We start from the raw sequence: 21,208 nt of genomic DNA, 5'->3' as shown, positions 1-21,208 counted from the left end.
TCCACAGATCAAAAAGGAAGTCTCAAGGGAAATTAAAAGATAATAAATAAAAATGAAAACACAAGATATAAATATCTGTGGAATGCAGATAAAGCAGTGTTGAGAAGGAAATTTCTAGTACTATATGTTTGTATTAGAAAAGAATTAAGGTCTTAAATGAATAAGCTAAGCTTCCACCTCGAGAAAAAAGCAAAACAGGTGGAGCCAAGATGGCGGCATGAGTAGAGCAGAACAAATCTCCTCCCAAAACCACATATATTTTTGAAAATACAATAAATACAACTCTCCCTAAAATAGAGACCAGAAGACACAGGACAACAGCCAGACTACATCCACACCTGTGAGAACCCAGTGCCTCACGAAGGGGGTAAGATACAAGCCGCAGCCCGGCGGGACCCGAGCACCCCTCACCCCAGCTCCCGGTGGGAGGAGAGGAGTCGGAGCAGGGAGGGAGAGGGAGCCCAGAACTGCTAAACACCTAGCCCCAGCCATCCGCACCAGAGCGCAGACACAGTGCATGTGTGGGGTCCTGGATACTAGGGAAACAGGACAGCAGGACCGGTGAGCAGGTCCCGAAACTGATGCCCCTGTGACAAAGAAAAGCGAGTGCTTTTTCAAAGTCTTAAAGGGACAGGGATGCAACAGCTGGATGGAAACAACACAGGTCACAGTCCAGTAGCTAGAAATTACAGGGAAAACTGGGTGCACTAACGCCCTGGGAAACAGCTCTGAGACCCCTCACAGAGGTAAATAGCCAAACAGCCCCCCCGTTCATTACTCCTCCGGGGCCCTGCCAAAGCAGAGAAGCAGCCTGAGGCTGGCCACATCCTCACAAAGGGAGGTTCCTCCATACCGCCCGGGCAAGACAGAAAGACCCAGTCTACATGCAATTACCCAACACAAGCCACGAGGGGTCGCAGTTGTCCCAGTAAAGAAAGGCCAGTAGCAAGTGGAAAGTTTGGCCCCCCCAGCTGACAGTCAATAGCACCTATCAACATGAAAAGGCAAAAAAATATGATCCAGACAAGACTAACCCAGACAGCTTCGGCATCTGCTACATCTTCCCCTGAGAAGGAACCTGGGAAGATAGATTTAACCAGACTTCCCGAAAAAGAATTCAAAACAAGTCATAACCATCCTGATGGACTTGCAGAGAAATATGCAAGAACTAAGGAAGGAGAATACAGAAATAAAACAAGCTCTGGAAGGACTTCAACACAGAATGGACGAGATGCAAGAGACCATTAATGGACTAGAAAGCAGAGAACAGGAACGCACAGAAGCTGATGCAGAGAGAGATAAAAGGATCTCTAGGAATGAAAAAATTCTAAGAGAGCTGAGTGACCAATCGAAATGGAACAATATCCGTATTATAGGGGTACCAGAAGAAGAAGAGAGAGAAAAAGGGATAGAAAGTGTCTTTGAAGAAATAATCGCTGAAAACTTCCCCAAACTAGGGGAGGAAATGGTGTCTCAGGCCACAGAGGTACACAGAACTCCCATGACAAGGGATCCAAGGAGGGCAACACCAAGACACATAATAATTAAAATGGCAAAGATCAAAGACAAGGACAAAGTATTAAAGGCAGCCAGAGAGAAAAGAAAGGTTACCTACAAAGGAAAACCCATCAGGCTATCATCAGACTTCTCAACAGAAACGCAACAGGCCAGAAGAGAATGGCATGATATACTTAATGCAATGAAACAGGAGGGCCTCGAACCAAGACTACTGTATCCAGCACGATTATCATTTAAATATGAAGGAGGGATTAAACAATGCCCAAACAAGCAAAAGTTGAGGGAATTTGCCTACCACAAACCACCTCTACAGGGCATCTTACAGGGACTGCTCTAGATGGGAGCACTCCTAAAAAGAGCACAGAACAAAACACCCAACATATGAAGAAGGGAGGAGGAGGAATAAGAAGGGAGAGAAATAAAGAATCATCAGACCATGTTTATAATAGCTCAACAAGCGAGTTAAGTTAGACAGTATGATAGTAAAGAAGCTAACCCTGAACCTTTAGTAACCACAAACTTAAAGCCTGCAATGGCAATAAATACATACCTTCCAATAATCACCCTAAATGTAAATGGACTGAATGCATCAATCAAAAGACACAGAGTAATAGAATGGATAAAAAAGCAAGATCCATCCATATGCTGCTTACAAGAGACTCACCTTGAACCCAAAGACAGGGACAGACTTAAAGTCAAGGGATGGAAACAGATATTTCATGCAAACAACAGAGAGAAAAAAGCAGGTGTTGCAATTCCAGTATCAGACAAAACAGACTTCAAAATAAAGAAAGTAACAAAAGATAAAGAAAGACATTACATAATGATAAAGGGCTCAGTCCAACAAGAGGATATAACCATTATAAACATATATGCACCCAATACAGGAGCACCAACATATCTGAAACAAATACTAACAGAACTAAAGGAGGAAATAGAATACAATGCATTCATTCTGGGAGACCAATTCAAAATGGAGATCCAGCAATATATGGAAACAAACGACAACAACAACACAAAGCCCCAACTACTGTGGTATACAGCAAAAGCAGTCTTAAGAGGAAAGTATATAGCAATACAGGCATATTTAAACAAGGAAGAACAATCCCAAATGAATGGTCAAATGTCACAATTATCGAAATTGGAAAAAGAAGAACAAATCAGGCCTAAGGTCAGCAGAAGGAGGGACATAATAAAGATCAGAGAAGAAATAAATAAAATTGTGTAGAATAAAACAATAGCAAAAATCAATGAAATCAAGAGCTGGTTCTTTGAGAAAATAAACAAAATAGATAAGCCTCTAGCCAGACTTATTAAGAGGAAAAGAGAGTCAACACCAATCAACAGAATCAGAAACGAGAAAGGAAAAATCACGACGGACCCCACAGAAATACAAAGAATTATTAGAGAGTACTATGAAAACCTATATGCAAACAAGTTGGGAAACCTAGGAGAAATGGACAACTTCCTAGAAAAATACAACCTTCCAAGACTGACACTGAAAAAACAGAAAAACTAAACAGACCAACTACCAGCAACAAAATTGAAGCGGTAATCAAAAAACTGCCAGAGAACAAAACCCCCGGGTCAGATGGATTCACCTCGGAATTTTGTCAGACATACAGGAAGACATAATACCCATTCTCCTTAAAGTTTTCCAAAAAATAGAAGAGGAGGGAATACTCCCAAACTCATTCTATGAAGCCAATATCACCCTAATACCAAAACCAGGCAAAGACCCCACCAAAAAAGAAAACTACAGACCAATATCCCTGATGAACATAGATGCAAAAATACTCAACAGAATATCAGCAAACCAAATTCAAAAATACATCAAGAGGATCATGCACCATGACCAGGTGGGATTCATCCCAGTAATGCAAGGATGGTACACCATTCGAAAATCCATCAACATCATCCACCACATCAACAAAAAGAAGGAGAAAAACCACATGATCATCTCCATAGATGCTGAAAAAGCATTTGACAAAATTCAACATCCATTCATGATAAAAACTCTCAGCAAAATGGGAATAGAGGGCAAGTACTTCAACATACTAAAGGCCATATATGATAAACCCACAGCCAGCATTATACTGAACAGCGAGAAGCTGAAAGCTTTTCCTCTGAGATCGGGAAGAAGACAGGGATGCCCACTGTCCCCACTGTTATTCAACATGGTACTGGAGGTGCTAGCCATGGCAATCAGACAAAAAAAGAAATACAAGGAATCCAGATTGATAAAGAAGTCAAACTGTCACTATTTGCAGATGACATGATATTGTACATAATAAAACCTAAAGACTCAACGCCAAAACTACTAGAACTGATATTGGAATTCAGCAAAGTTGCAGGATACAAAATTAACACACAGAAATCTGTGGCTTTCCTATACACTAACAAGGAACCAACAGAAAGAGAAAACAAGAAAACAACTCCATTCACAATTGCATCAAAAAGAATAAAATACCTAGGAATAAACCTAACCAAAGAAGTGAAAGACCTATACCCTGAAAACTACAAGACACTCTTAAAAGAAATTAAAGAGGACACTAACAAATGGAAACTCATCCCATGCTCGTGGCTAGGAAGAATTAATATCGTCAAAATGGCCATCCTGCCCAAAGCAATATACAGATTTGATGCAATCCCTATCAAACTACGAGCAACATTCTTCAATGAACTGGAACAAATAATTCAAAAATTCATATGGAAACAACAAAGACCCTGAATAGCCAAAGCAATCCTGAAAAAGAAGAATAAAGTAAGGGGGATCTCACTCCCCAACTTCAAGCCCTACTATAAAGCAATAGTAATCAAGACAGTTTGGTACTGGCACAAGAACAGAGCCACAGACCAGTGGAACAGACTAGAGACTCCAGACATTAACCCAGACATATATGGTCAATTAATATTTGATAAAGGAGCCATGGACATACAATGGCGAAATGACAGTCTCTTCAACAGATGGTGCTGGCAAAACTGGACAGCTACATGTAGGAGAATGAAACTGGACCATTGTCTAACCCCATATACCAAAGTAAACTCAAAATGGATCAAAGACCTGAATGTAAGTCATGAAACCATTAAACTCTTGGAAAAAAACATAGGCAAAAACCTCTTAGACATAAACATGAGTGACCTCTTCTTGAACATATCTCCCTGGGCAAGGAAAACAACAGCAAAAATGAGTAAGTGGGAGTATATCAAGCTGAAAAGCTTCTGTACAGCAAAAGACACCATCAACAGAACTAAAAGGAACCCTACAGTATGGGAGAATATATTTGTAAATGACAGATCCGATAAAGGCTTGATGTCCAGAATATATAAAGAGCTCACATGCCTCAACAAACAAAAAACAAATAACCCGATTAAAAAATGGGCAGAGGAACTGAACAGACACTTCTCCAAAAAAGAATTACAGATGGCCAACAGACACAAGAAAAGATGCTCCACATCGCTAATTATCAGAGAAATGCAAATTAAAACTACGATGAGGTATCACCTCACACCAGTAAGGATAGCTGCCATCCAAAAGACAAACAACAACAAATGTTGGCGAGGCTGTGGAGAAAGGGGAACCGTCCTACACTGCTGGTGGGAATGTAAATTAGTTCAACCATTGTTGAAGGCAGTATGGAGGTTCATCAAAATGCTCAAAACAGACCTACCATTTGACCTAGGAATTCCACTCCTAGGAATTTACCCTAAGAACACAGCAATCAAGTTTGAGAAAGACAGATGCACCCCTATGTTTATCGCAGCACTATTTACAATAGCCAAGAATTGGAAGCAACCTAAATGTCCATAGGTAGATGAATGGATAAAGAATATGTGGTACATATACACAATGGAATACTACTCAGCCATAAGAAGAGGGCAAATCCAACCATTTGCAGCAACATGGATGGAGCTGGAGGGTATTATGCTCAGTGAAATAAGCCAAGTGGAGAAAGAGAAATATCAAATGATTTCACTCATCTGTGGAGTATAAGAACAAAGGAAAAACTGAAGGAAAACACAATAGTGGAATCACAGAACCCAAGAACAGACTAACAGGTACCAAAGGGAAAGCGACTGGGGAGGATGGGTGGATGGGGAGGGATAAGGGGAGTGGAGAAGAAGGGGGGTATTAAGATTAGCATGCATAATGGGGGGGGAGAAAGGGGAGGGCTGTACAACACAGAGAAGACAAGTAGTGATTCTACATTTTGTGATGCTGATAGACAGTGACTGTAAAGGGGCTTATAGGGGGGACCTGGTATAGGGGAGAGCCTAGTAAACATAATATTCTTCATGTAAGTGTAGATTAATGATAACAAAAAAAAAAGAAAGAAAGAAAAGGGGAATTACTCCCTGATAGGATAAAACTAACTGTAAATCAACAATTAATGCATGCTTTAAATATCCTTAATTTTGATCACTTAAACCGTGTCAGATGATTGGCTATGGAGGTACATTTTCTGATAATATTCCTTTCTCTTAAAAAAATAAAATAAAATAAAATAATAAAATAAAAAGTAGTTCGTGTGTGGTGACCTCCAATGAGTTCTACACAATGGTATAAAGGGCATATCAAAGTGTGGGCAAAGGGTCTGTTTGTGTTTATACAGAGGATCAAAGCCTAATTTGGCTACCCAGAAAATGAACTAAGATATGATATGAAGAAGAACTTCCAACATCAGCACTCTCTGGAAGACTCATACCAGAAGATGATCATCAAAAAACCTCAACAAAGATCCAGGCACTGCTACAGCTGTAGCTGCATTCATCCCACTGGTTCCTGGACTTGCCATGCGAATGAAGAAGGAGATATCTAAGCTGGCCTGTGCATACAGTAAAACAACAAATTTGACTGGATCTATACTGTTGGAACTCAACGAAGAATTAGGAGAAGTGCAAGTTGTAGCACTCCAAAATCTTACAACTACAGACTATCTACTGTTAAAAGAACATATGGGATGTGAACAGTTCCCAGGAATGGGTTGTTTTAATTTGTCTCATTTCTCTCAGACTGTTCAAGTACAGTTGGACAATACCCATCATATCATAGATAAATTTTCACAAATGCCTAGGATGCCTAACTGGTTTTCTTGGTTTCATTGGAGATGGCTGGTAATTATAGATCTGCTTTGGTTATGTAACTGTATTCCTATGTTAATGTGTGTGCACAATTTAATTAGTAGTTTAAAACCTATACATGCTTAAGTTGCTCTACAAGAAGATGTGTCAAAGAAATAATCAATCTTCCCATGTTTTCTTCCGCCTGCTACTTCTATAGCTTTTCTTCTTCCTTCCTAATTACAATCCTTAAATAGAATTTGTGCCTCATATCGAATTTACCGAGAATCATAATTCCTCCAAGTGGTAAAGATACCTCAAGACAAATGATGGGCATACAAGCCACAAGGCATAAATATGCAAAGAAGTAAAAAGCTAACCTTTTCAAACAATATGGCCTCTCTCTCACTTACCAACTTTACATTTCCCTGTATGGCCCTGGAAGATGACTGGTTAGCCAGAGATGGGTAAGATTCCTCAAGGGAGAAACAACCTAAGACAGGCACAGTCGCAGGGGGGCCATCAGGTGAGAAATTGGGCATCAACAGAGGTGAGGCTTAGAACCTCACCCCACCTTGTTTTGAGAGAAATCTTCTGCATCTGTGGATGTTTTATTGCCCTTGTCTAGCTTGGATTAACACATAGTCTACAGGCACACACCTGATCATCTATATTTGCTCTCTTACAACACTAAACTATGTTTTCTACCTTTATCTTGCATCTACCTAATGAACGGTCCCCACCAGTAAGATGGCAAACTTCCGGTTTCTCTTCGGGGTCCTCAGTTCCCGCCGGCGCCACCTGAAGCCAAATCACCTCTCGCCCCCCTCCCAATCCCAGCACCTAGCCAACAGCCACCAGCCCCATAGAAGTGACACCTCAATCAATTCATGACCCTTCCTCTATAACCCAGCACCTTTCCCTAATGAAGCGGAACTCTCCGGTGAATTGCTGCTATGTGTCGCTCCTTTCCTTTCATTGGTGCCAAAACCCGGGAGACGGGACACCCCAACTGGGCCCCGTCTTCCCCCCGACACCAGCAGCAGCTTGCCCTCATCCTCTTTTTCCGGCGCTGGCTCCTCACACTCACCACTCCTCTCTGGCCTTTAGGTAAGTTTTCCCGCCGGAGTGGGCCACTCTTCCCCGAGGTATCGCAGTGCCATTGACCATGATCGTCCGGCAAGGCCCTGACGCTCGGGGAAGAGGAGGGAACTCTCCCCGCCTCAGGCCTTCACGGCTGCGGCGGACCCTCAGGCCCATCCTCTGACAGTCATAAATCCCCGCCTCAAGCCTTTACGGCTGCAGCGGACGCTCAGACCCCTCCTCCGACAGTCATAAACGCATTCACCGTCCCTTCAATCAGTGCTGAAACTTTTTAAGCAAAATTTCCCCGGAGTGGGCCACTCTTCCCCGAGCTATCGCAGTGCCATTGACTGTGATCGTCTGGCAAGGCCTGACGCTCGGGGATGAGGAGGGAATTCTCCCCGCCTCAGACCTTCACGGCTGCGGTGGACCCTCAGGCCTCTCCTCCAACAGCCATAAATCCCCGCCTCAAGCCTTTACGGCTGTGGCAGACCCTCAGGCCCCTCCTCCGACAGTCATAAATCCCCACGTCAAGCCTTCACGGCTGTGGCCGACTCTCAGGCAACCCCTCCAACAGCCATAAACGAGGTGACTCCTTTGTGGATGAGAACGCTCCCTTTTCCCCCCCTCCTCCTGCTCCGTCCGCCGAAAATGCCTAGCGCTAGGTACCTCGTGACCCCGGCACTCTGACTTCTTAGGGAAGTCTGGGTGACGACCCACACTTCCTAAGAAATTCCGACTCGTATACGAGTTTCCGCAGACCACCAAGGATCATCGGGGACGCCCTTTGTCTCCTTGTGGTCTGCTTCCAGTCCGAGGATCTCTGTTCACCTTCCCCTGTTTGTCTCCTTCTCTGTCCTTTAGCCATGGGAGCGTCCTCATCCCTCCCTGAAAGTTCACCTCTTGAATGCCTGCTTAAGCATCTGGCTATCCTCTCCCTGACGCCTGATATAAAACCAAAACTTCTCCATAAATATTGCTCCCAAGATTGGCCGACATACCCCCTAGACAATAACAACCAATGGCCCGCAGGGGGAACTCTTGATCCTAACATCACTCGTGATCTTTTTAACTACTGCCAGCACCTGAAAAAATGGAAGGAGATTCCCTATATCGAAGCTTTCCGCCTCCTCCTCTCCCCGCCCCCTCCCAAGTTCTCCTAGCCTGCAAGCTGCTGCCCCCACAGAAGCCTCCCGTTCACTCCCTTCCCCTTCTTCTCCTACAACAGCCCTTCTCCCTTCCTCCCCAACCATCTCCTCCCCCATCTCACCTCCTCCACCTTCATTCCCTGCAGATTAAGCCTGAGCCTTTCAGCCCCCCTTTAACTAGGTCCCAGGAGACTCCTCCGTCTTTGTCCTCATCACCTGTTTCTCCCCTGTTAGGGACCGCCTTTGTCTTCTCACATGTTTGTACGGAGAATGGGAAAGCACCTTCCCCCATGTCTGAACGCAGCATGGGAAAGCACAAGCTAGAGAACAACCGGTGCAGTCCTTAGAAGTTATCTGTCCACAAAAACATATCTTGCCAAGACTCCTCACTCTGAAAATAGGGAGACCTTGAAGATGTGTAGAAACACCGCCCCTGCTTCTAAATATGCCCTTCCCCCACTTGCGGATGTGGCAGGAATGGAGAACAAAGAACATTCTGTTTACGCATTCCATAAGCAATTAACTAGAGCCCTGCTGCAGCTCAGTTAGTAGAGCATGGTACTCTTAATTCAGAGTCATGAGTTCAAGCCCAACTAGAGCAGCAGAAGTAAGCAGCTGAGCTGCTAGCTGGTGACATGTGCGACCGATTCTATCTTTCTTTATTTTCCTTGCCCCCCTTCTGCACTTCAGGACCTGATCGACTAGGCACGGCTAGACCACGTCACTCCCCCACAGACTGAGCCAGAACCCTTCAGTCCCCCTCAGACTCAGTCCCGAGAGCCTCCCAAAATTATCGCCCCCTTCCGGGAGGTAGCAGGATCCAAAGGCATCGTGCGCGTTCACGTCCCTTTCTCCTTAAGAGATTTAGCCCAACTAGAGAAACGCCTAAGTTCCTTTTCCACTGATCCCATGACATACATCAGGGAGTTTCAATAGACCCTCCAGTCTTACAGCCTCACACATCATGACATTTTCATGCTCCTGGCCAATACTCTCCTCCCTGAAGAGCGTAGACGAGTTTGAGACTTCGCCCAAACGCACGCTACCGAAACCCACAGGACTGACCCCACCTATCCCCCTGGCCCCACTGCTGTCCCCGAACAAGACCCACACTGAGATTATAACACCGCCATGAGTCTCCACTCTCGAGATATTTTTGCCTCCTGCTTAATAGCAGGTCTGAAAAAGGCAGCTTGTAAAGTAGTCAATTTTCAAAAGCTCCAAGACATAATTCAAAAGAGAGACGAAACCCCCTCTGAGTTCTTAGACAGACTCACTCAAGCCCTATTACAGTATACCAGCCTGGACCCAGAAACACCTGAACATGTCCTTATGACATACTTCCTAGCTCAAGGCTACCCCTACATTAAAGCTAAACTCAAAAAGTTAGAACAGGGCTCCGCTACCCCACAGACTGAGATCCTAACAGTGGCCTTTAAAGTCTTCCATAAGCGGGAAGAGGAGAAAGAACGCTGTAAACAAAACGCTGATGAGGCCAATTTCCAAATGTTGACCCAGCTGATAAAACCACACCCTGGGCGCCCCTCTACAAACAATACCCCCCAGGAGCTTGTTTCAAGTGTGGAAAAGAGGGACATTGGTCAAGGGCGTGCCCCTCCCCCAGATCTCCTACCACCCCATGCCCCAGATGCCACAAAAAGGGCCACTGGGGGTCTGATTGCCCAACCACCCGAAGGGGAGGCTGGACGAACAACCCCCATCCTAAGCCCGCCGTAGTGGGGCTGGCAGAAAAAGATTGATGTGGCCCGGGGGCTTCTCGCCCGACCATTTCCATCACCAAACAGGAGCCCAGGGTTACTTTAACAGTAGACGGTCGCCCCATCTCCTTCCTCCTAGATACAGGAGCCACCTTCTCAGTCTTGCGAGAATACCGGCGCCCTACCATGCCTGCCATTACTCCTATAGTCAGGGTAAGAGGTAAACAGATTTTCCCATTAAACCTCCCCCCCCTTTATGCACAATCCAAGACAATCCCATACCTTTCTCCCACTCCTTCCTGGTTATGCCCCAGTGTCCCATCCCTTTACTAAGATGGGACATCCTTTCCCTCCTCCACGTTTCCATAACTATATCCACTCCCACAGCCCCCAGTACTCCCTTTCTGATGGCCCTCATAGCCAACAACCCCCCTGTACTAAATGAAAGCTCCGGTTCTGCCCTCATACACCCTGTAAATCCCCAAGTTTACGACATTACAAGCCCCTCCGTCGCCCTATGTCCCCCTGCCTCTATTGAAATTACGTGACCCCTCTCAGTAAATCTGTCAGGCCCAATACCCCCTAACCACTCCAGCCCTCATAGGCCTCCAACCCATCATTCAAGATCTCTTAAACAAAAATTACCTCAGACCCACTCACTCCCCATTTAATACCCCCATATTAGCTGTTAAAAAAACCAACAGATCTTTCCGCCTTGCCCAAGACCTTCGCCTCATCAACATAGCCGCTGTCCCTATCCATCCCTTAGTTCCAAATCCATACAGCCTTTTATCGCAGATCCCTGCCTTGGCTTCCCACTTCTCAGTCCTAGATCTCAAGGACCCATTTTTCTATCCCTCTAAGTCCCTGCTCCCAAGATTTTTTCATCTTCACCTGAACGGACCCATACACAAGACATTCTGAACAACTCACTTGGACAGTTTTGCCACAAAGCTTCCGAGATAGTCCCCATATTTTTAGACAGGTCCTAGCTCAGGACCTCAAACAGTTTCATCATGATCACTCCAAGTCCACCTTATTATAATACATGGACAATCTTCTACTCTGCAGTCTCTCATGAGAACAGTCTCAACTTGACACTGCCTCCCTACTTAACCTTCTAGCGTCCAGAACTTACCGAGTATCCCCCGTCAAAGCTCAAATCTCTTCCCCTCCTGTCACTTACCTCAGATTCCTTCTATCTCAACAAAGAAAGTCCATTACCTTAGACAGAAAATGGCTCCTCTCTGACCTGCCCGTTCCCAAAACCAAGACAGAAATCCTTTCCTTTCTAAGCCTGGCTAGATATTTTAGAGTGTAGATCCCTAACTTCTCCCTGCTCCCTGTTGGCAAGACCCCTATACGACCTCAGCAAGAGCCCCCCCTAAAAAACCATTATCCTCCTCACCCCGACACTCCTTCATTAAGCTCTGTCAAGCCCTTGTGGAAGCCCCAGCTCTCCATCTTCCTGATTTGTCGAAGCCCTTCTCATTATACATTCATGAGAGGTCCAGTCAAGCTCTAAGACTCCTAGGCCAATATTATGGCCCATCCTTTGCCCCAGTAGCTTATCTCTCCAAGCAATTAGACCCCACAGTTCGGGGATGAGCCCCCTGCCTACGAGCATTAGCCGCTAGACAGCTCTTGCAGAAAGAAGCTCATAAACTGACATTCAGGGCGCCCCTTACCATTCTGTCCCCACATTACCTAAAAGATCTCTTAACCTACAAAAGTTTACAGACTCTCCCTCCCTCCAGACTCCTGACCTTACTGTCCTCTTTCCTCCAAAATCCCGTTCACCCCCTTTGCCATCCATACCCAAATCATGACTTTTTCCTCCTTTACTGCGCTCTCGCTTTTTTTCCCCTCATTCCTATTGTCTTCCCCACCACCCCAGCCTCCTTTGTATGGCGATTCAAAGTCAGACAGACTTACACACAGCATCAAACAAAAGTTACTGCCCTCATTGCCACACCAGACTGCCCTCTGAAAAGCTGCTCTGAGCCTTTATACCTCCACTTTCCTCCCTCCACCGAAGTGTTCACTAGCAGCTACCCTTATTCTCCCTACCTCTGCTTCCTCTATGACCAAAAACAAGCCTATTGCAGGCGATAGCCAGACACCTATGGGGGATGTCCCTACTAGTCTTGTGCAATTCACTACATGAGTAACTTCCAGTACCCACAGTATTACTCCTCCAACCGTTTCATGAAATATCCCAATGGCTCATTCTCCTTATCAATCCCAGATCCCTGGGACTCTCGATGAGCTGCCAGAGTCACAGCCTCAGTTTACTATGGGGGGGGGTCCTCGACCCCCACGGTACCCTTCATATCTCTCAAAAGTATGTTCTCTCTCATTCCCAGATCTCTCAAGTTGAATCAGATATCAGACATTCCGAAAAAGTCATTATCCAAACTCTTGACGGCGCCTCTTCATCTTCTTATCCCCGCCTCTCTTCCCATTTCTCCTACTCTTCATTACAGCTCATTCAGGACACCACCATCTTTCTCAACCACACCCTTAACATAGCCAATTCTTTCTTGTGCGCATCACTACAGCGCCCACTGCTGGCCGCCGTGCCCCTTAATATTTCCAACTACTCCTTCCATGCAGAAGGACAACCTCTCTGCCCCCTGGCAGACATACCCCTATGGGAACCAGAATACGCAGATAATCTCACCATCCACCACTGTGTAAGCCCAACTCCACCCCCCTCCAGCGCACTTCACTGCCTCTCTATCTACACCCCTACCTCCGGCTCTAAGACTTTTACACAACCGGGACACTTCTTTTGGTGTAATGGCAGTCTTTTCAACTCACTGCCTCTCAACTCCTATACACCCTGCATTCTCGTCACCCTAATCCCACAGTTTACACTTTACAGCATGGCAGAATTCCTTGAGCTCCAACCTCCCTTGCCCTCGCGCACAAAAAGAGCTGCTTTCCTTCCCATCATGGTCAGTAGCTCTTTGATCACCTCAGCCATTGGGGCAGGGTTTTTGGGAGAAGCCTTGGGTCACTCTCTATAGGCAGTTAGAGATCTCAACGCCAAACTTGAGGGAGCCCTGACATCCACTGCCGATTCTCTAGCCTCTCTCCAAAGACAGGTCACTTCGCTAGCTAAAGTCACCCTTCAAAACCGGCGGGCCCTAGATCTACTTACAGCCGAGAAGGGCGGCACCTGCGTCTTCCTCTGAGAAGAGTGCTGCTATTCCGGCATTGTAGAAACTAACATTACCAAACTCACCGACCTTGCCTGCAGCCTCTACTCTGCTTCCAATTCCAACCCATTCTCTTCAATACTAACAAACCCCCTCCTCACCTGGCTCTGGCCCATTGCAGGCCCCATAATAGTCATTCTTCTCGCCTGTCTCTTCTTACCCTGTATAATAAAGTTCATCAAATCCCAAGTCGGAAAAATCTCTAATCAAGCTTTCAACCAGCTTTTACTCAGGAACTACCAGCTTCTAGCCACAGAAGATCCCTCATCCTCACGTGACCTCCTCACCACAAGCTGAGATGGACCCCTCTCTTCACTGGAAACTGTTCCTGGAAACAATGGCCGCAGACGCCTGGCTCCTGACACCCATATCCTCTTGGCACCATTGGAATCAACAGGTCCTCAACCTATAGTTACAGGGAACCTTCATTGATTTCCAAACCTGAAGAAGTCCACATCTACTCGTCCTTACTGCGGGGAGTCCTATCAACCCTTTCCTCCCAATCCTCAAGCCCTCACTCCCTTCTCCGCCCCTGTTCAGCAGGAAGCAGCCAGAGAGAAAGCAACGTCCACAAACCCATAGAGGAGAAAGGGGGGAATGAAGGGTCCCCACCAGTAAGATGGCAAACTTCTGGCTTGTCTTCGGGGTCCTCAGTTCCCGCCGGCGCCACCTGAAGCCCAATCACCTCTCGCCCCCCTCCCAATCCCAGCACCTAGCCAACAGCCACCAGCCCTGTAGAAGTGACACCTCAATCAATTCATGCCCCTTCCTATATAACCCAGCACCTTTCCCTAATAAAGCAGAACTCTCCGGTGAATTGCTGCTATGTGTCGCTCCTTTCCTTTCACCTAACACTTCAGCATTTTATTAAAAATAATAATAATAATAATAATAAACGGAGAAATGTGGGATCCACATATAAATCAAGTATAAAAATCAAACAAATATTCATATTTGACCTGATTGTTTATAGTTCATAATGCATGATCAAAACTGAAAGTTTCTGTGATGACTGCCCTTGTACTGTTCACCATGTAAGAACTTATTCACTATGTAAGAATTTGTTCACCATGTAAGAACTTGTTCGTTATGCTTCAGAAGATTGGAGACTGACGAAAAAAAAAAACATAGGCAAAGATCTCATGGACATAAACATGAGTGACTTCTTCATGGACATATCTCCCCAGGCAAGGGAAACAAAAGCAAAAATGAACAAGTGGGACTATATCAAGCTAAAAAGCTTCTGTACAGGAAAGCACACCATCAAAAGAACAAAAAGGTATCCTACAGTATCGGAGAATATATTCATAAATGACAGACCCGATAAAGGGCTGACATCCAAAATATATAAAGAGCTCACACACCTCAACAAACAAAAAGCAAATAATCCAATTAAAAAATGGGCAGAGGAGCTAAAAAGACAGTTCTCTAAAGAAAGAATTCAGATGGCCAACAGACACATGGAAAGATGCTCCACATAGCTAGTTATCAGAGAAATGAAATTAAAACCACAATGAGATATCACCTCACACCAGTAAGGATTGTCATCATCAAAAAGACAAACCAGAGCAAATGTTGGCGAGGTTGTGGAGAAAGGGGAACCCTCCTACACTGCTGGTGGGAATGTAAATTAGTTCAACCATTGTGGAAAGTAGTATGGAGGTTCCATACTACTCAAAATGCTCAAAATAGAAATACCATTTGACCCAGGAATTCCACTTCTAGGAATTTACCCTAAGAATGCAGCACTCCAGTTTGAAAAAGACAGATGCACCCCTGTGTTTACTGCTGCACTATTTACAATAGCCAAGATATGGAAGCAACCTAAATGTCCATCAGTAGATGAATGGATAAAGAAGAGGTGGTACATATACACAATGGAATATTACTCAGCCATAAGAAAAAAACACAGATCCTACCATTTGCAACAGCATGGATGGCGCTAGAGGGTATTATGCTCAGTGAAATAAGCCAGGTGGAGAAAGACAAGTACCGAACGATTTCACTCATATGTGGAGTATAGGAACAAAGGAAAACTGAAGGAATAATACAGCAGCAGAATCACAGAACCGAAGAATGGACTAATAGCTACCAAAGGGAAAGGGACTGGGGAAGATGGGTGAGAAGGGAGGGACAAGGGTGGGGAAAAAGAAAGAGGGCATTACGATTAGTATTTATAGTGTGTGTGGGGCACGGGGAGAGCTGTGCAACACAAAGAAGACAAGTAGTGATTTTACAGCGTCTTACTACGCTGATGAACAGTGACTGTGAAGTGGTAGTTGTGGGGGGCTTGGTGAAGGGGGGAGGCTAGTAAACATAATGTTCTTCATGTAACTGTAGATTAATTATACCAAAATAAAAATAATAAATAAAAGAAACAAGCAAAACAAGAGAAAAGTAAACCAAAACAAGCAGAAGGAAGTAATAAACATAAGAGCAGAAATCAGTGAAATTGTAAACAGAAAAACAATAGAGAAAATGAATTAAACCCACACCTAGTTCTTTCAAAAGATCTATAAAATTGGAAATACTCTAGTAAGACTGACAAAGATAAAAAGAAAGAAGACACCAATTACCGTTATCAGAACTGAAACAGGATAAATAACTATAGATCCTGCAGCCATTAAAAGAAAAGTAAGGGAGTACCACAAACAACTTTATGCACATAAATTCAACAACTTGGATGAAATAGTCCCAATTCCTCATAAAACACAAACTCCCACAAACTCCCCCACTATTAAATATTAAATAGATACTCTGAAAAGTTATTAAATAGATAATCTGAAGAGGCATATATAATGAACAGAAATTAAGGCCATAATCAAAAATCTTCCAAAAGGAAATTTCTAGGCACAGATGGCTTTACTGGAGAATTCCACCAAACATGTAAAGATAAATCAGCATAATTATACACAATCTCTTCCAGAAAATAGAAGAGAACATTTCACAACTCATTCTAACATAACCGTATTATGTTAATACTAAAACCAAAGACAACACGAAAACAAAAACTACAGACTAATACCTCTCATGAACTTAGACACAAAAATCCTCAAAAAAATGTATTAGCTAAGTCATTCCTGTAATATATAAAAAGAATTCTACACCAGAACCACGTAAGGTTTATTCCAGTAATGTGAAGCTGGTTCAATATTGAAAAATCAATGTATTCCCCCACATTAACAGGCTAAATCAGAACTATCATAGGATGATATAAATTCACACAGTCTGGCAAAATTTAACACCCATTCCTGATAATTGACAGATACATAGATTAAGGAACCAGAATAAAGAATCTAGAAATAGTCCCACACCAGTATGGCCAATTTATTTTTTACAAAGGTGCAAAACAAGTCACTGGAGGAAAGATAGTCTTTTCAACAAATGGTGCTTGAGGACATCCAAATAAAAGAACCTTGATCTAAGTTTCACACGTTATTCAAAACTTAACTCAAAATTGTTCATGGACAGTAGGATGCAGAAACTGACAAATCACCACCGCAGTGGGCAATTTATTTTTCCTCTCTCAGTAATAAAGGAAGCAGACCAAAAAAAAATAGGAGTTCAAATTTTGTACGACACAATTGACAACTAAACAATTAAATAATTACTTTCGAGGTATATATGGGACATTTACAAAAATTCATCACAGGCTAGGCCACGAGTATCTTCGTATTTCAAGGAATGAGCTTCACGTAGACATCTTTCTGACCATAGAAAACTAAGGTTAGAAATCTATTAAAGAGATAGTTTGGAAACTGAGAACACACTTCTAAAAAGCTCAGAGGAAAAAGAAAAATGATCAAGTCTTCGAAAACACTTAGAACATAACGCACCAAACCTATAGGTCTTAAGACTGAACTTTAAGAGCTTAACGTTGATATAAGAGGAAAGCCTACAAAATAACGAGAAAATCATCTAGCTATAGTTAGACGACCGATTCCATCACTGACCACACAGAATTCCCCAAGCACTCACCCTCCCCGGCGCCCCATCACCTCCACATCCCCTCCGGCACAGTGCTTTCAGATCTTCCTGACAACAAGTATTACACCAAGGATGAGAACCGCAGCCGCTTCCGGTCACCACCGCCCTAGCACCGCCCCTTCTCGGGGTTTGGGGCATCGTACGGAGGTTTGGGGGCGGTGTGTCGTGATCCTGTACATGCGCAAAACCATATTCGAAGCTGCTTTCAACAGAGTCAACATGGAGATGTTACCGAGTCAATAACGGAGGTGTTACGGAGGGGGGCATTCAGCGCCCTTCTGCGCGTTGGCAGGCGAGGAACATGGCCGCGCCCAGGTCGCGCTTCCCCGCGGGGCACGCCATGTTGGAGGAGAGTCCATTCCGTACTGAGGAAGGGGCAGCCTCTAAACTCAGAGCAGAGCCGTGATCTGTCTTGCAGTGGCAGGGATCAGGAATGGAGACGTTTCTCTGAGCGGGGTCCTGGAGTCGAGGGTCTGTGGATCTGTATTCTATGGATCTGTGTAATAATGTTCAGAGAGGCCTCTGCAAAGATGCGGAGGTGTCAGTAGCTGGTCTCTCCTGGCAGATACCACAGAATGAGAAGAGGGGAAAAGTCAGATGGGTTACAGGCCTCTCCTGGAACATACCACGAAAGAAAGGGAAGAAATCAGGGATGTAGAAGTCCTGCTGGGATGTAGAGCTGGGGGAATGGGGAGAAGTTAGTGTTGGATTCCCTCCTGCAGTGCTTGTGAAGGTTGACTGTGGGGTTTGAATGCCCCATCATCTACATTACCTCCCACTCCAGCTACTCCAAAAGTTTGTACCAATAATTATTTTTAATTTTTCCTTAATCTAATGCAATATGTCAATAAAAACACCTGTAGGGAACTTTATTATTTTAAATTTCTCATAAAATAAAATCTGTGTCGTGATAGTGCCCTTACTTTGCAAATACAAGACTGATTCTGCCCTTAACCAGTTTGCTGCCCCTTATCACCTCCAGTATGAAAATTCTGGAGATGTCCCTGCTCTTCTGGGAGATGTCACTGGGGTAGAAGGGCAAGAAGTTGTGCTGCGCTTCACCTGCAAATACCTGCTTTTCCTTCACAACTAAGCTCAAATATCTCTAGGGAATCCTAAGAGAGGTAGAAAAGGGAGTTGTGCTCTGCTGAAGGCCTTCCTGAATCTTCACGTAAGGAAGGTATTTTGAGGGGACCTGACATAGGCTCATGTGTGGACTTGCTGGATGCTCTCAGTACAGTCACATTCCCTGTGGGTCTCTCAGTTTAACAATCTCCGGTGTGTAAGGGTATCCTACTCCGATCAGCTTAAGACCTTCTGGGACTGATTTGTAGCCTGATGGGTCCATCAATCAATGAGGGAGATCACACACCAGAGGAACCATGGGGTGGCTCACTGTACAAAGGGAAAAATAGGGTTAGTATAGGATTCTGAGGAATGGTGAAATTCAGATGAAATGTAAATGAAGCAGTGTTTTGCAAAGCAGGGCTGTATGTGGACTGTAAAGTGAACCCAAAGTCCAGTTTCCTTGGAAACAATAAAGTTAAGATAGATGTAGGTGGTTGTTTCTATAGACACCCCTTATCTGTGCACCAGGGTTGGAAGTCTTGGCTGCTTCTTCATGTTTAAGTAACTTAAAATCTCCAGCAAGAGTTGGGTGTTTCATTCTTACTGATGTGATTTCAAATAGCAGTTTCTGATAGTCTATGATTGTAGAGAAACAAACTCTCAGTAACTAAAAGAGCAGTAGTCACTCAAAGTAGATGTTCTTTTGGCCTTACAGCTGCAGTACATCCTTGGGAGAAATACATTTCCTGTTAATTTTACATCTGACTTTATCTGCACCTGCTCTGTCAGCCTGATATCTGAGCTAATTTTTACTTTCTTGGGGGAGTTGGACTCTCTGATTATCCCAGAATCTCTGTACTTACAGTCCTGGTCTTAGAATTTGTTGAATGAGTAAATGAAAGAAGAAATGGAATCAGTGAAAGCATGTTTGGCATGCATACACCTCTAATAGAGTGTCAGGAATCAGTGTTAATGTTGTTGAGTGTCCTAACAGTACTACAGTTATATTATTTAAAAAAAATATAGGTCTACAAATAACTTCACTTATTTGTGGAGTATAAGAACAAAGCAAAACTGAAGGAACAAAATAGCAGCAGACTCACAGACACCAAGAAAGGACTATTGGTTACCACAGGGAAGGGGTTGGGGGAGGGTAAGTGCGGAAGGAGAAGGGGATTAAGGGGCACTATGATTCCCAATCACAATATAGGTAAGTCACGGGGAAGGCAGTAGATACAGCTAGGAGAAGGCAAGTAATGACTCAAGAGCATCTTACTACACTAATAGACAGTGACTGCAGTGGGGCAGGGGAGGGGTGAGGACTTGATAATATGGGTTAATGTTGAAACCACAATGTTGTTCATGTGAAACCTTCATAAGATTGTATATCAATGAAACTATAATAAATAAATAAATGATAGTCTCTATCAGACAATTTCAGAGAAGGAAAGATAGAGTCAATAAATATATGAAGAGATGTTCAAAGTGATAAGTGACCATGAAAATACAAATCAAGACATGATGAGCTTACATTTTATAACCATTCAATCTGCAAAACTTAAAGACTGACAGTACCAAGTGTTGAAGAGGATGTGTATACCCACAGGATCTTTTTGCCCTGTTGAAGGCATGTAAATCAGTGTAAACACTTTAAAAAACAGTTGACATTCTCTCCTACAGTGAATATTTACATACCTCACAATCCAGCCAGTCCACTTGAATATATCTAAAAGAAACACTTGCACATGAAGGATATATATGGCATTCTGCTCATGACAGCAAAACCTCGAAAGAAAAATTTGTGTTCATCAATGGGAGTCAAAATGAATGAACTAGAACAATACCCAACAACATGGATGAATAATAAAGGAAAACACCTGTAATTCCCGAAAGATTATATAAAGCATAACACTTTTTTAATTTTTAATTTTTTAAATTAAAGTGTCATTGATAAACAATCTTATGATGGTTTCACATAAACAACACAGTGATTTCAACATTCACCCATATTATCAAGTCTTCATCCCCCCCTCCCATTGCAGTGACTGTCTATCAGCATAGTAAGATGTTCTCGAGTCATTACTTCTCTTCTCCATGCTGTATTGTCTTCCCCGTGACCTACCTATATTGTGATTGGGAATTACAGTGCCCCTTAATCCCCTTCTCCCTCCTTACCCATCCTACTCAACCCCTTCCCTTTGGTAACCAATAGTCCCTTTTCAGTGTCTGTGAGTATGCTGCTATTTCATTCTTTCAGTTTTGATTTGTTTTTAAACTCCACAAATGAGTGAAGTCATTTTGTACTTGTCTTTCTCCACCTGGCTTATTTCACTGAGCATAATACCCTCTAGATCCCCCCATGCTGTTGCAAATGTAGGATTTGTTTTCTTCTTATGGTTGA

General features: G+C 43.8%; 1 protein-coding gene across 2 annotated transcripts in view; it reads right to left on the bottom strand.

Annotated features, from left to right (window-relative positions):
- ZNF81 (zinc finger protein 81) overlaps positions 1-17,979 on the bottom strand; it is a 108,257-nt gene extending 90,278 nt beyond the window's left edge. The window contains exon 1 of one of the 2 annotated variants that reach the window (XR_012127420.1): positions 17,731-17,850. Coding sequence is in view for 1 of the 2 variants with exons in the window: in XM_036996377.2 (XP_036852272.1) it covers positions 17,731-17,877 (147 nt within the window). In the remaining variant the exon portion in view is untranslated. Of the gene's footprint in view, positions 1-17,730 lie in introns of both variants that reach the window. The other variant, XM_036996377.2, reaches the window with a different exon arrangement.
- Between the last annotated feature and the right edge of the window lie 3,229 nt (positions 17,980-21,208).

The sequence above is a fragment of the Manis javanica genome, chromosome X (genome assembly GCF_040802235.1).
Source record: "Manis javanica isolate MJ-LG chromosome X, MJ_LKY, whole genome shotgun sequence".
Classification (NCBI taxonomy): domain Eukaryota; kingdom Metazoa; phylum Chordata; class Mammalia; order Pholidota; family Manidae; genus Manis; species Manis javanica.
This window is presented reverse-complemented; position numbering and strand designations above follow the sequence as displayed.